The following is a 15,983-nucleotide window of genomic DNA, read 5'->3' as shown; positions in this document are numbered from 1 at the left end:
TCAAGAATCACAATCATCCCGATCAAATGGAATTACAACCATATCCAACAAGATGAGTAAAACCTTCATCCTATCTTTGCCAATCCTACAGATGGAGGGGAATACTATTAACTAACGTTGGAGTTTGGACAATCACCCGCCAAAACTGCTTAAATCAAACATTTTGTGAAACACTGCTGTCTTATAACATAAGATTGGCAGATATATAAAAAAATGAGAATCACATGACTAAAATGATTTAGGGGCTCCAGGTATGATACAGATTTCAGAGGGTTTGACCTTATATCCTCACTATTACGTGAATTTTTATTATTAGTAGATATGTATAAAACTTATATAATAATTGGGTATTTATCATACGTAATAGGACCCCGAACAATATATATAAAGGTAGGTTTTGAGTTTGCTTAACCAACATATAAAAATTTTTCCTATGTGAGATTTATTATTGCTTATTTGATAATATAATTTTTAAATAGTCAGATATAATTATACGTAGCAGAGTATTAAATTATTAATAGTTAGATATATATTTGCGTAGCAGAATAGAATTTTTTAATATATATATATAATATAATATATATTTACATTTTCACATTAAAAAAATCTAATAAAATATGTAAACAAAGTTATAAACATGTTTGTATAAAAAAAATTTACTATTTTTAATACAAAGAATAAGTTAATTGTATACGTAATACAGGGAACATGATCATGTAATGTGTTTTTGATAAAACAAATACGCGTCCACGTAACATTAAAATCATAAATCATATACGCATCAGGATCCCGAAATATATATGTAGAGGTCAGGTCCAGAAGTGGTCCAAAATACGCATTCTTTCAGGGCCGGAATTATGATAATTTCAGCCATTATCTAAATTAGGAAATATTATTTTGGCTGGGATTATCCATAAAAGGAATGATCTACATGATTTTTTGACTCATTATACGCAAACTCTGACCTTGACCCTTTTATGTATATTTCAGGATCCTTACACGTCCATGTAACATTTAAAAAATATATATTTAAAATGAGAGCAACAGGTGGGTGGAAAGGAAAAAATAAGTGTTTTTCTGTTTTTTATAATTTTACACTATAATTTTTGTAATAATCAATAAAAGTTATTTCATTTTTACTTAGAAAATTTTTTAAAAATATTTTTTTTAACAAATTTTACAGTAAATTTTAAAAATAAAAATTCCGCGTATTGGTGACGTTACAAAAAACATGAATAAATCCATAAATATCTATTCAATCATGATAAAATTTTATATGTAAGTAGATTCGAACCTGCTGAACAACTTTACTTAAGAAGGATTTGGATGTTTCCTTTGACTGAAGTGCCTAAATTACGCTCTGAAGTCACAGAACAGATATACGAAATATTAATAAGAAACATTTATAAGTTGTAATATTACAAAAAAATAATAATAGCTTTATCCATACATTATTTCAAAAATTTTTGTTTTTTTAGTTTTTTTTATATACATATTTTATAAAAAAAATTATATATAAATATATATATGTCATAAAATAAGTTGCTTAGCAGTGTAAAAAATTTATGGGTTAGATAAAAGTTTGCTTAGCAGATATGAAAAATATTTGCTTATTGACCTTAGTAAATTTTGAATTTTTTATCTGACCTATATATATATTGTTCGGGGTCCTTGCGTAATATCTAGGTATTTATTAAATTATTTTAAATAATAAAATCGGTAGAAAATGGAAGTTCTTTTTTGTAAAATACTGTGCATAAGAGGTACTGTGGCCCGCAAAATACAGTACATCACCAAAAATAAACTAAATTTGTACCACTTAAATATATAATAAATCTTACATTTGTGACTACATCATTAACGCCCTTTATTTTCGTGATAAATTCCAAAATAATGACTTGCATAAAAGGAAAACCTATAATAAATTCTTTTAGACTTATGAAATAATAGTATATATAATATTAAAGAATTACACAACCCCTTGTAATTTTTTTATTGTCAACAATTTATAAAAACAAAAAAAATCAAAAAAAACTAGTTTTTGGAGCATCTTAGAGGGAATAGAAGACCTAAAAAAAAATTACTGCAAGTGCATTTCATACACTCAGTCAATATGTAAGGCATGATACATCCTTTTTACAAGAACTTTAGCAAGAAAATTGAAAAATACAGGTGAAAAACTGGTGAAAAGTATAATATATAACAATTAAAAGTTATCTTTCATCAAGTATTGGTTATGTAAAAAAAACTTTCCAAAGCAACTCCTATGTTAATTGAAGCACACAAGTAAAGACATATAAAGTAGGCATAAAATAATATTATGACTAATGGGAAAAAATTTTATCTGCTAATAAATCAACCTTGCAACTTTTTAGTACTACTGCTAAATATTAGTATAAAGAGGAAAGACCTGTTTGTTATACATCTAAAAATTATATAAGAAATTATGGTATAAATAGTTGTTTGTGAAGGAAAAAGCAAGTTTATTTTGTTTCAGATAAATTATGAATATTGAGATTTATGCAGAAATTTTTTTGTACACGTATTTTTAAGATCTCTTGAATGTTTTGTGATTGTTCGTTGACATTTTCCAACAAGAAAACTACCATGCATAATAGTTATTCTTTTAAGCTTGGTCTATAAGAAAATTCATCAGAAGTTTCAGAGTGGCCATGATATATATGCTGCCCAAATTATTTTGGGATGCTATAATTATAATTTGGGATGCCGTAATTCATTCAGTTTATATGTAATTTATTATATAGTAAAGTGCCAAAATAATTTGGAATGTCATAATTGAATTAATTGAATTTAGAATTTTATTTATAATTACAGCAGCCCAAAATAATTTGGGCAACATGTATAGCATACATGAAGTATTTTGTATTGTATATAATGAGTAATTTAGTAATTAAAATCAGAAATATATTTTAATAATAATTATTGTAATTAGTAGTATTTATTAGGGATCTGCAATTTAATTTGATATTTGATATTTGATTTAACTAAATTCAAATAATGGGTTTATTTGATTTGATTTGACTTATCAAATATTTCAAATATTTGATTTGATTTGATTGATTTGAATTTAGTTACACATATGACATATTATCAATAAATGTAAATAAATAAAGATCATTATTTTTTTTAATTATTGTATCAAAAAAAATCTTTACTTTATAAACTTTAAATATATTTGTAAAAGCATCTTGCATTATAATTTCAAATATATCATTAAAAATGGTAATTTTTAAATTTATATTTATATTATTTTAAAGTAAACTATATTAATTAAATATAAATTTTTTTATTATAATTTATTATAATGTACAGATATAGAAACTTCTGAAAATCTAAATCTAGTATTTCACTAGAAAAAAGAGGGCAAGACAATAAAATTACTGCAAAATGCAATTATTGTAATGCCAAATAAATATATTGTTATTAAAAGCGCAACAACAAATCTTTGGACACATATTAAAAAAATACATGTCTCTTCTTAGTTTATCAATTACTTAACATACATTAGAACAATATAATTTATCAGTAAATAATAACAGTAAAATTTTTACAGAAGTAATTAATTAATAATTATATAATATTCAAATCCCAATTATGATCCTTAGTAGCTTCATGCATTAACATAAAACCTTGAGCATAGGAAATCAATTTTGAAGCATAGGATAAAGCTTGACCCAATTGTTTAACAAACAAGTCTTTATCTCCTTCAAATTTCTTATTTTTTGATTCTGGCAAGATTTTGCTTGCACAAACACATTTATCTTTTAAAGATGAAAGTGTACGAGAGTAAACAACTTCACCAATCAATGTAACTGAAACTCCAAAGTTAAATGATGATATGGCAGTCTATTTACCAGTACCTTTCTGTAATAATAAAAGAAAAATAGATTAGATATTTATTAAATAAAAATACTCTATTAAATAGATATGTACTTGATTTGCAGTATCTTTAATTTTTTCAACTAAGGGAGAACCATCATCATCTTTAAATCTCACAATATCTTTAGTAATATCAATCAAGAAGGAGTCCAATTCACCTTTGTTCCAAAATTTGAAAACATCACCAATCTTATCATGGTCAAAGCTAGAGTTCCAAACAGGTTGACCAAATTCAGGTAACCTGACAGGTTGAACTGAATTTATCAGGACAGGTTTAGCAATTACAATTCAGCATCAGTTCAGGTTATGACATCAATATAACCTGAATGACCTGTTGACCTGAAAATATGATTTTATATAATTAAAGTTGCCTGCCGAAACTCTACAGGCCATTGTCGAAATGTCGAAACTAAAACCTGTCGAAATGCCGAAATGCTGAAATAGTTTCGACATGTCGAAATTGTCGAAACCTAAAAATATTACGTTTCACGTAATAACTCGGCATCCAATGATCGTAGAAAGATGCGCCATAGCTCGTTGGAATCGTCTCATAACGACGAGTCGAATGGTAATTAGATCGTCTTTCTACGATCACTGGATGCCGAGATATTTAACGAAACGTCAAAAATCGGCATTTTGTATTTTGCGATACTGCGCCGTTTGACGTTTCACTTAATAACTCGGCATCCAATGATCGTAGAAAGATGCACCATAACTCGTTGGAATCGTCTCATAACGACGAGTCGAATTGTGGTTAAATCATCTTTTTACGATCACTGGATGCCGAGATAATAGGAGAAACGTCAAACGGCGCAGTATCGCAAAATACAAAATGCCGATTTTTGACGTTTCGTTAAATATCTCGGCATCCAGTGATCGTAAAAAGACGATCTAACCACCATTCGACTCGTCGTTATGACGATTCCAACAGTATGGCATCTTTCTGATCATTGGATGCCGAGTTATTATGTGAAGCGTCAAATGGCGCAGTATCGCAAAATCCAAAATGCGATTTTTGACGTTTCGCTAATATCTCGGCATCTAGTGATCGTAGAAAGACGATCTAACCACCATTCGACTCGTCGTTATGAGACGATTCCAACGAGATATGGTGCATCTTTCTACGATCATTGGATGCCGAGTTATTAAGTGAAACGTAAAATGGCGCAGTATTGCAAAATACAAAATACCGATTTTTGATGTTTCGTTAAATATCTCGGCATCTAGTGATCGTAGAAAGACGATCTAACCACCATTCGACATGTCGTTATGAGACGATTCCAACGAGCTATGGTGCATCTTTCTACGATCATTGGATGCCGAGTTATTAAGTGAAACGTAAAATGGCGCAGTATCGCAAAATACAAAATGCTGATTTTTGACGTTTCGTTAAATATCTCGGCATCCAGTGATCGTAGAAAGACGATCTAACCACCATTCGACTCGTCGTTATGAGACGATTCCAACGAGCTATGGTGCATCTTTCTACGATCATTGGATGCCGAGTTATTAAGTGAAACGTAAAATGGCGCAGTATCGCAAAATACAAAATGCCGATTTTTGACGTTTCGTTAAATATCTCGGCATCTAGTGATCGTAGAAAGACGATCTAACCACCATTCGACTCGTCGTTATGAGACGATTCCAACGAGCTATGGCGCATCTTTCTACGATCATTGGATGCCGAGTTATTAAGTGAAACGTAAAATGGCGCAGTATCGCAAAATACAAAATGCCGATTTTTGACGTTTCGTTAAATATCTCGGCATCCAGTGATCGTAGAAAGACGATCTAACCACCATTCGACTCGTCGTTATGAGACGATTCCAACGAGCTATGGTGCATCTTTCTACGATCATTGGATGCCAAGTTATTACGTGAAACGTAATATTTTTAGGGTTCGACAATTTCGACATGTCGAAACTATTTCAGCATTTCGGCAAATCAGAGAGCCAATGTCAAAATGTCGAAATAGTTTCGACAATTTCGACATGCCGAAACTCCCTAATTTCGGCAGGCAACTTTATATATAATATAAGTGATGGTATTATAACTCACTTTTTATATTGATTTTATATATAAAAGGTGAATTGCGGTATCTGAATTCACTTTTTTATATTGATTTTATATATAAAAGATGAATTGCGGTATCAGAATTCACTTTTTTATATTGATTTTATATATAAAAAGTGAATTGCAGTATCGGAATTCACTTTTTTATTTGATTTTATATAAAAAAAGTTGGTTGCGGTATTGTGATTCACCTTTTTATACGATTTTAATATAAAAAAGTGAATCGTAATATTTTCAAAAAAAAATGTTTTGCACCATTTTTTTTTTTAATATTTTAATAAAAATCCTGAAAATTTTCAGGTTTCAGTTCAGGTTAGGTCAAACAGATAACCTGATATAACCTGACCTGACCTGAAAAAAAAAATTTCAGATCAGGTTTATCAATTAACTTGACCCAACCTCACAGGTCAAAAAGTGAAAAATCAGGTATCAATCAGTCACCAATCAGTCACCAATCAGATAGCTGATTGGTAACTGATTAGTAACTGATTGGCATTTTCACCAAATACCATCACCAATCAGGCAGTTTGCTAACTTTTAATCCAGTGATCAGAAAAAAATGAAATATAGTTCATTGGAATCATCTCAACAAGACGAATCTAATGGTAGTAAAATCGCATCTCTAGGATTAATAGTTAATCAAAAATTAAATAAAATATAAATGATACATTTTTATTTTTATATTTTACTTAATTTCTCATCAAGTATTAATCCTAGAAATGTGATTTTACTACCATTAGATTCATCTTATTGAGATGATTCCAATGAGCTATATTTCATTTTTTTCTGATGTCTGGATCAACTGCCTGATTGGTGACGGTATTTGGTGAAAATGCCAATCAGTTACCAATCGGTTACCAATCAGCTACCTGATTGGTAACCGATTGGTAACTGATTGATGCCTGATTTTTCACTTTTCAACCCGCGCCCGACCCATTCGAACTCTACCAAAGAAAGTCCTTCTTTCATTAAACGATATGCTTCACAAATAAGTTGTACGTCACTATATTCAATACTATTATGCATCATTTTAACATAACGTTCAGCACCAGTTTCACCAATCCACTTATACTCAAAAAATTTTTAGTTTCTTGGGCCATGCTTTACATATACAAAATTTCGATAAAATAATTGCCATTAAATGTTTTTAAATTCAAATCCTCCCTTTTATAATTACAAAGAGAGTAGGATTCTTCGTAATCTAAATAATAAAGCTTCTTCAGCATAAAATTTCTGCCTAATTAGCCTTTATCCTTTCATTTTCTACAGTACATGCATTTTCATATAAGCAGTCTATATTTTATGAGTCAGACGAAATACAGTGGTCGAAAAAAGTCCTCAGAATTACAAAAAAATGCAAAAAATCCTGTAAAAAATCTGATCTGTGTTTTATCTTTCCATGTTTTTTCCGTAAATGTATCATTTTCATGGAATTTATAACCTTAAATCATGGAAATTTTCATCTCGCTAACACGGATATCCGTGAATGTATCATTTTCACAGAATTTTTACGGAAGACACAGAGAAATAATGGAAATATTCAGATAAAAATTTTTTATAGGGAAATGAGCAACCAGTGATCAGAATTGCTTCAAATTTTGCAGATTTATTACCAAATGTGTGAATATGATGCATACAAAATTTCAGCTGTTTATCTTGTTTCTTTGTCTCGCAATCGTTTTTTTAAGTTCAAAAAAATAAGTCATCAAAAATTTAACTTACAAAAAATCTGAAATTCTGATATAATATTCAAATTGAAGTTTATTAAAAATTGAACAGTTATAAATCATAGTTTATGGTATGATAATTTTAATAAAAAAAATTTGGCCCTTTATTATTTGTTAGTTGTTGAGAAAATTGGAATCAAAGTTTATCTACCACAATTGATCGCAACTGTTTTCAACCCTTAAAATCAATTGAAAGAACTAAAATTCATAATCAAAGTTACACTATAATAATTATAAAAAAATTATTGTAAGAACTATTTAATAATAGATTAATATTATTCAAATATACAAAAAAATTATCAATACAAATAATTTTAATGTACTATTTTACTATTTTAATTTTAATGACTTTAATGCTTTTGAGCCAATTTTTAATCTCACTTTACAGAAAACTGACTGATTAAACTATAATCAAATTTTTTAATAAACTAATTAGAAATATATTTTTTTACGTTTATAATTTTTTATTATAAGTATACAAGCTGATTTTTAGTAACTGAACGCAAAATGTTAATCATTTCAAGTTATCATATTGCTTAAATTTTTAATGATTTTTTTTTGAACTTAAAAAACCGATTGTGAGACAAGAAAACAAGATAAATGGCTGAAATTTTGTATGCATAATATTCACACATTTGGCAATAAATCTGTAAAATTTGAAGCAATTCTGATCACTGATTGCTTAATTTTTGCATTTTTTGTAATTCTGAGGACTTTTTTCGACCACTGTAAGTTTATAAATTCAAAAAGACAGATAATATTTTCTTAAATCTTGCTAATTAGATTGGAAAAGTTTTTTGTTAAATCTGTTCGATGAATCACATTTTGGGATAAAATTTATATTTGTGATTGTAAAAATATTACTCAATCTACTTTAATATTGTAATATATTAAAAATTAAAGAATATATATTAAAATACTATTTAGAATACTATGTAGTAATGCTTATTTTAAAGAATCAGGATGTAAAAAATGCAATTTACATAAACAAATCACATATAAGTACGCATAAAGCTCCACCCAGCTTATGAGCTGGCTCGAACTTTTCAATCTGAGCTTAAACCTGAACTACGATTAAATCGTACTAATTCGGTTTTCGCCTGCCAGCTTGAAAGAACTCGAGCTGGTAATAGGCTTGACTCAAAAAGCTCAAGCCAGTAATAGACTCAGCTCAAAAAGCTCGAACTGGCTTGAATAGGATCTCAGACATCTCTTATAGAACTCACAACTGACTTTTTACCAAAAAAAATCCAATTTGCTCTTTTTTTATTTTCTGTTTTTTTTTGTGATTATCTCGGTATCCAGTAATCTGATTCATGCGGATTTTTTTTATTTTGTAAAGCTCGATAAGAGCTACAAAACAAAAAAAAGTTGATACAAATTGAACCACTGGATGCTAAGATAATTGCAAAAAACTGATTTTTTTTGTAAAATTTAGGTCAATCTGCGAAAAAGTTGCCACTGAGTTGTACAGTCGACTCTGGTTATAACGAACCTGTTTGTACCGAAACCTCGCTATACTGAATTATAATTTCCAGAACTGATTTTTTATAAATAATTTCACTGGATATAACGAACTTTTATAATAAAACACTATATAACGCATTCGAACCAAACTTAACCAGCCCCTATATATCAGCTATATAATAACTTTATACTTTCTATAATGAACGGTCATGTGACTATATAGTAGTCCAGGCCAATTTTATAGTGCTGGCCAGAATTACTAGTAATTTTTTTGAAAATTTATGTTAAAAGAAATTATAATTTTGGCCAGCATTACAAATTTGGCTTAAATTACCTATAAAGAAAACTAGTTCGGTATATTATATAACAAATTCACTATATACTGAACTAAACCTCTTGGAATGGAGAGTTCGTTATATCCAGAGTTGACTGTATATATAATATCCAGGGTCCTGCTTGAATTATCATATAAAAAATGGTGCGAAAACATTTTTTATATAATATTATATTAAAAAAAACGTTTCAAACTGTTTTTTTTAATTTTTTAATAAAAAACGTTTTTTGTATAATTTTTTAATAAAAAACGTTTTTTGTATAATATTATATTAAAAAAACGTTTTGCAACATTTTTTTAATTTTTTAATAAAAAATATTGCAAAAACATTTTTTTCACAATATTATATTAGAAAAAAATATTTCGCAATGTTTTTTTTAATTTTTTAGTGAAAAAATGTTGTGAAAATGTTTTTTTCACTATATTATATTAGAAAAAACATTTTGCAACGTTTATTTCAATACTTCAATAAAAAATGTTACAAAACATTTTTCTGAAGATAAAGCTTTGGAAATTTCTATTTTTGAATTGTTTATAATTTTTATAGCTCAAGTCGACTTACTTTAGCTTAAACTGAAATTTTTATGGTTTTGCTTATTCTGACTCAGGCCAGAATTTTTTTTTGAGCTGAGCCAGGACCCCGAACAATATATATATAGGTCAGATAAAAAATTCAAAATTTACTAAGGTCAATAAGTAAATATTTATCATGTCTGCTAAGTAAACTTTTATCTAACCCATAAATTTTTTACACTGCTAAGCAATTTATTTTATGACATATATATATTTTTATATAATTTTTTTATAAAATATGTATATAAAAAAAACTAAAAAAACAAAAATTTTTGAAATAATGTATGGATAAAGCTATTATTATTTTTTTGTAATATTACAATTTATAAATGTTTCTTATTAATATTTTGTATATCTGTTCTGTGACTTCAGAGCGTAATTTAGGCACTTCAGTCAAAGGAAATATCCAAATCCTTCTTAAGTAAAGTTGTTCAGCAGGTTCGAATCTACTTACATATAAATTTTGATCATGATTGAATAGATATTCATGGATTTATTCATGTTTTTTGTAATGCTACCAATACGTGGAATTTTTATTTTTAAAATTTACTGTAAAATTTGTCAAAAAAAATATTTTTAAAAAATTTTCTAAGTAAAAATGAAATAACTTTTATTGATTATTATAAAAATTATAGTGTAAAATTATAAAAAAACAGAAAACCACTTATTTTTCCTTTCCCATCTACCCGTTGCTCTCATTTTTAATATATATTTTTTTACTATTACACAGACGCGTATATGATTTATAATTTTAATGTTATGCGAACGTGTATTTGTTTTATCAAAACCACGTTACACAATCACGTCTAAAAATGGTTCCTGTATTACATATAACTATTAAAAATAGTAAATTTTTTTTACACAAACATGTTTATAATTTTGTTTACATATTTTATTAGATTTTTTTAATGTGAAAAATGTAAATATATATTATATTATATATATATATTAAAAAAATCTATTCTGCTACGCAAATATATATCTGACTATTAATAATTTAATACTCTGCTACGCATAATTATATCTGACTATTTAAAAATTATGTTATCAAATAAGCAATAATAAATCTCATATAGGAAAAATTTTTATATGTTGGTTAAGCAAACTCAAAACCTACCTTTATATATATTGTTCGGAGTCCTATTGAGCCGAGCCAGACTGTGGCTCGACTCAAGTAAGGTTGCTGAAGAAACTAGGGGTTTTAGCAAATTGGCGAAATGCTGAAATGGTGAAACTTTGCTAAAACTATATAAAAGTTTTATTAAAAAATTAGCAAAACTCTGGAGAAAAGCGAAACCTGACAAAACTTATTATAAATGCTGAAACTGCCAAAATCTTGCCGAAACTATAATAAAATTATAGTAAAATTTTAGAGAAACTAATCGTAGAATTCTGGAGAAGTTTAGGCAGGCAATCTTAGGTTCAAACCGGTTTATATGGAACTTTAAGCACGCATAGTTAATTACATCAACTGAAAATCCATTTTGCATTATCTAAAATTTCATTGATGGGCACAATAGCACATGATCCATAATTTTTATTACGCCCATGTAAAATCCTCCATAGTATACTATTTTCATCAAAAACAGGAAATCCTAAATTTTCTTTTGCATCTATGTATAACAAATTAATTATAAGCAGATTGTTTTCGATGAATATAACTGGAAAAATGATACTACTTACTAAAAGCATTACTGTATTCATCTAACACTAATATAGCCTTGATAAAATTGAACGGTAAAAAATTAGTGAGGATATACAAATAATTTCTTACTAATCCTTTAGTGTGCCTGTCATTCTTCTGATCTTCTGAATAGGTACTCTGAGGACTAATCCAACTTATGACCGCACCTATTTTTAAAAAAAACATTGGATCAATATCCTACTTTATATAAGGAATTTAGTAGTGAAAATTTTGATTATTATGAAATTACTGATGAAAAATTATGCCCATTATGCAAGTTAGATCATGGCAATGAAGAAAGCATAAAAGGCAGATATAAAACCGGATCCTATTTTATTAAATATGAACGGTGTGAACTTGAGATAACTGCATAGTTTCATTATTTTACAACATTATATTTGCTCATGCTTCATTGTGATATTTTTTACAGGACTAATTCATATCAACTATTACCTAATTTAAATTAATTCGCAATCATAGAAAAAAATTAACATGTCCAAGTCTGATAAAATATTAACCCTGAATATCTGGATCGGCATACCAAATTAACTGATTTACCAAGTGTTTTGACAGATAGGATTCGATCCAGCTTATACAAAAAAATATAAAAAAGAAACTGGATATAAGCCATGTAATTACGTATCAGCCTGCCCTTCCTCATAAATTTGAAGCCAGAAAACAAAGTATCCTATTTATCTTTTTCTGAACAATAAGAAAAAGAAAAAGACCTATCACTTTCGGCTCGTACACAATTCGAATTAATTATCAAATCCGTTTTAGAGCACTTCCCATACTTGAAATTTGGAAATAGTTTCAGAGGAATTGATAATTATGATTTTACATCACCTTAGCCATGGAGTTTACCATGCCCTATTTGTGATGGAAAACATGGAAATTATGGATTATATGGCTCATTAGGATGTGTGGTCAATTAATCAAATCAAAACTATATATGGTACTATATAAAAATTTATTATCGAAGATTTTTTGCATACAAAATTTTCAGTTATATACACTTATATTATATTAACAATTTAACAATTATTTTATTATAATTATTCAATAAACTGTTTAAAAAGCGTTGATTATTTTTGCTTGTAGTTAAATTAAGAGATTGGCTCTGTATAACGTTTAAAATAATTTCAAGTTGATTCTGATCCATCTCAGCCAAACATTTATTTATTTCATTAATTATTTTATCTCTCTGACTCTTTTTTTGCTTTTCTAATCGAATTTTGTTGCAATTCTTCAATTGAAAATGATGTTTATATGACTTATATATACTCATTGCTATTTTCCAAACTTTAATTAGATGCAGACTCTAAGGCGTTTCAATATATATTAAGGCAAAATTTTGTAAAAATCAATATTAAAGCTATACAAATAAAGTTACGAGACTATTCCTTACATTTAATATGAAAAAACTTACATCTGATATAATTGTTTGGAAAATTTTTTCAGTTTTAAGATTTAAATTGGTATCTACTTTTAACTGGCTGGTTGATGTAAATAAAAATGTTGTAACTTTATAGCTGTGGTATGGAAAAACTGATTTATATTTAAAAAATTTGGAGAAAGAAAGAAATTCGAATCTCGCATCTAAAAAAAATAGATTATTTTTTTATATTTAATTTATATATAGTATTATAAAGTTATAATGTCAATCAAATTTTTGCCAAAAATCATTCACTAGTTGAAAATCAGTGTGACTATATATAGTTTTGATTTAATCAGTTAATCGCACACCCTAATGGCTCATAGTACTGCGAAAATGGGAATCAGTTCCTTTATGATCCTGAATTAATGAAGTTGCTATCTCAAGATAAGTTGAAATATTGTCTTACCTGCAATACTTCAAGCAATAAACTCAAGTTCACGATTATAGCTTAGACCAGAGGAATTATGAAGAAAAAATATTCGTATATTATTTTGTTTCTTTTTTTCGAATCTCATGGATGGCTTATGCAAAAGAAACTGGAATCAGATGCGCAGTTGATATTGGGAAAATTCTTGCTGAGATTTTTCTGAGTACGTTATTAAAATTAAAGTTTATCATATGATTAACTGGTAGATCTCGCTTCTATTGGTTGGAAGTGTAAAGAGTCTTCACGATTATCATATGACATAACATGTATCATGGATACGTCTCCTTTGCCTCAAGCTAGAATAGAGAAATATCGGTCAAAAAAATAATTGTGTATAATAGTCTACAATCATAGAATAGCATTATATATCCAGGGCTAGTCTCGCACTATGTAATTTATTTTAGCTTAATGTATTGCAAATAAAAAACGTTTAGGATTATCGACGAAAATACAAGGACTTTTTAAGGTTGCTTGTCTAAACCTCTTCAAAATCCTATGATTAGTTTCGTCAAAATTTTACTATAGATTTATTATAGTTTCGGCAGAGTTTTGGCAGTTTCGGCATTTATAATAAGTTTCAGCAGTTTTGCCTTTCTCCAAAGTTTCGCCAGTTTTTTAATATTACTTTAATATAGTTTTAGCAGAATTTTGCTTTTCGGTGAAACGCCATTTTGCCTAAACCTTTAGGTTTCGGCAAGCAACCTTAGGACTTTTATTCATAAACTTTCTCAAAATTATTACGTATATTATTGTAAAAGGACCCCTTAATGATCTTTACATATGGATAGCGTTAAATTCTTTTATTGTTATATTAAGGAGAGTCTGTTGATCAGATTTTCAGGATGCGATCATATTAACGTAATTTTCCTCTAAAAGCGTATAATAAAATTGATCTTAGGAATTATATAAAAAGGTGATGTCCCGGTTAGTGAATCCTTTTATCCATCTTGTGCAAGTAAAATGAAAAAATCAAGCGAAATAATCAAACTTATTATTATTTACATCATCAATATCATTAATCAAACTAATAAGCAAAGCAATAAAAAGTATGTCTGATTTTTGTTCGGCTAGCTTCTTGAAACATGTCATCACAATATTAATCAATTTTCTCGCCTCTATAGATGTTCCAAAATAAAACTCTTTTTGTTATATATCAGCATTTAGTTTAGGCGCAGTGAAATTAATCTCATCACATGCAATGGCACAGCAAAAGTCTGGCAGTGCATCAAACGTTCAAACTGGATAAGCATCTTTACGTGCCAAATTCTTGAAACTTTGCGCAGTATCATACTGCAGAAAAATAAATTTCATAAATTTCTTATGTATGAGGCAGAATGGAATTATGTGAAAATGAATCATGATGGTAAGTGTAAATCGTTATTTTTTTTTTAACTCAGTTGCTAATACTCCCGTAATTATACTATATGTTCGAAATTTCTTAATCTCTTTCGAAGAATAATATTTTATATAGTCTGTGTGTTTGGGAGAGATGGACACAAAAATTCTGTATAGTAAAAGTGTGATTTATAGATCAAGAGATAGAAGATCCCTGGCTTATCTGAAAGAAAAAAAACTAAATCATTTGAGCATTGCTATTTATTTATTAAAATATCGGAGATCTACGGATCTGATTGTGACAAATAATCTATTTTTATACTATACTTTTCTCATATTAGTCATATATATGGTGAGGGCCATTACACAATTTCCATTTTTAGTAGTTATTTAAATTATGTTATAATTTTAGATTTCCTGAAATAGATAATGACAAGGAGGAGAGTCTCAAAAACTAAATAACGTCATTTCTGGTCTCCCTCCCCTATATATATACTACATGTATTTGAAAAAAAATCAAAAGAAAAAAATGTCGAGTAAGTTAATTACGTCACATTCTGGTTATTCTTAGAGTTCCAATCCGTCATCCGACGGATGATCAATCTCTTCTCATTTATTTTTGGAAAGAGACATTTATGTTTCATAATTTATAATTTAGGGATGTATAATTAATTGAACATAAAATAAATGGGGTGAAATCTTAGTCGGATTGAAATTTTCATCCGTCGGATGATATTTTAATCCGTTCCTAATTTCTCCTCACTTTCATTTTTGAAAAAAAAGTTTATTTATTAAATTATATACTGTATTATGCTCTTAGGATATCCTTAAAAAAAAATGCTCTTTTATATTAATTAAATGAGCGTACAACTGTCAAAATGTGATTATCCGTCGGATGACGGATTGGAACTCTAGTTATTCTAAATATGGTAATATCCGCAGTTGATAAGATGACCGATAAAAGAAAATTTTGTTCAAGTTCCTTAAACAAACGTTCAAATTCATGTCCAAACTTCATAATAAAA

General features: G+C 28.1%; 1 protein-coding gene across 1 annotated transcript; it reads right to left on the bottom strand.

Annotated features, from left to right (window-relative positions):
* Positions 1-3,591: 3,591 nt before the first annotated feature.
* On the bottom strand, positions 3,592-4,097 carry OCT59_018552 (6-phosphogluconate dehydrogenase decarboxylating; the record flags this gene model as incomplete). The annotated part of the gene is made up of 2 exons (XM_066148850.1): positions 3,592-3,867; positions 4,059-4,097. The coding sequence occupies 2 exons, from the start codon at positions 4,095-4,097 to the stop codon at positions 3,592-3,594; spliced, it is 315 nt and encodes a 104-aa protein (XP_066004738.1).
* Between the last annotated feature and the right edge of the window lie 11,886 nt (positions 4,098-15,983).

Source organism: Rhizophagus irregularis, chromosome 27, assembly GCF_026210795.1.
Source record: "Rhizophagus irregularis chromosome 27, complete sequence".
In the NCBI taxonomy this organism is placed as follows: Eukaryota; Fungi; Glomeromycota; class Glomeromycetes; order Glomerales; family Glomeraceae; genus Rhizophagus; species Rhizophagus irregularis.
The sequence above is the reverse complement of the archived record's forward strand: the minus strand, read 5'-3'. Positions and strand labels throughout refer to the sequence as shown.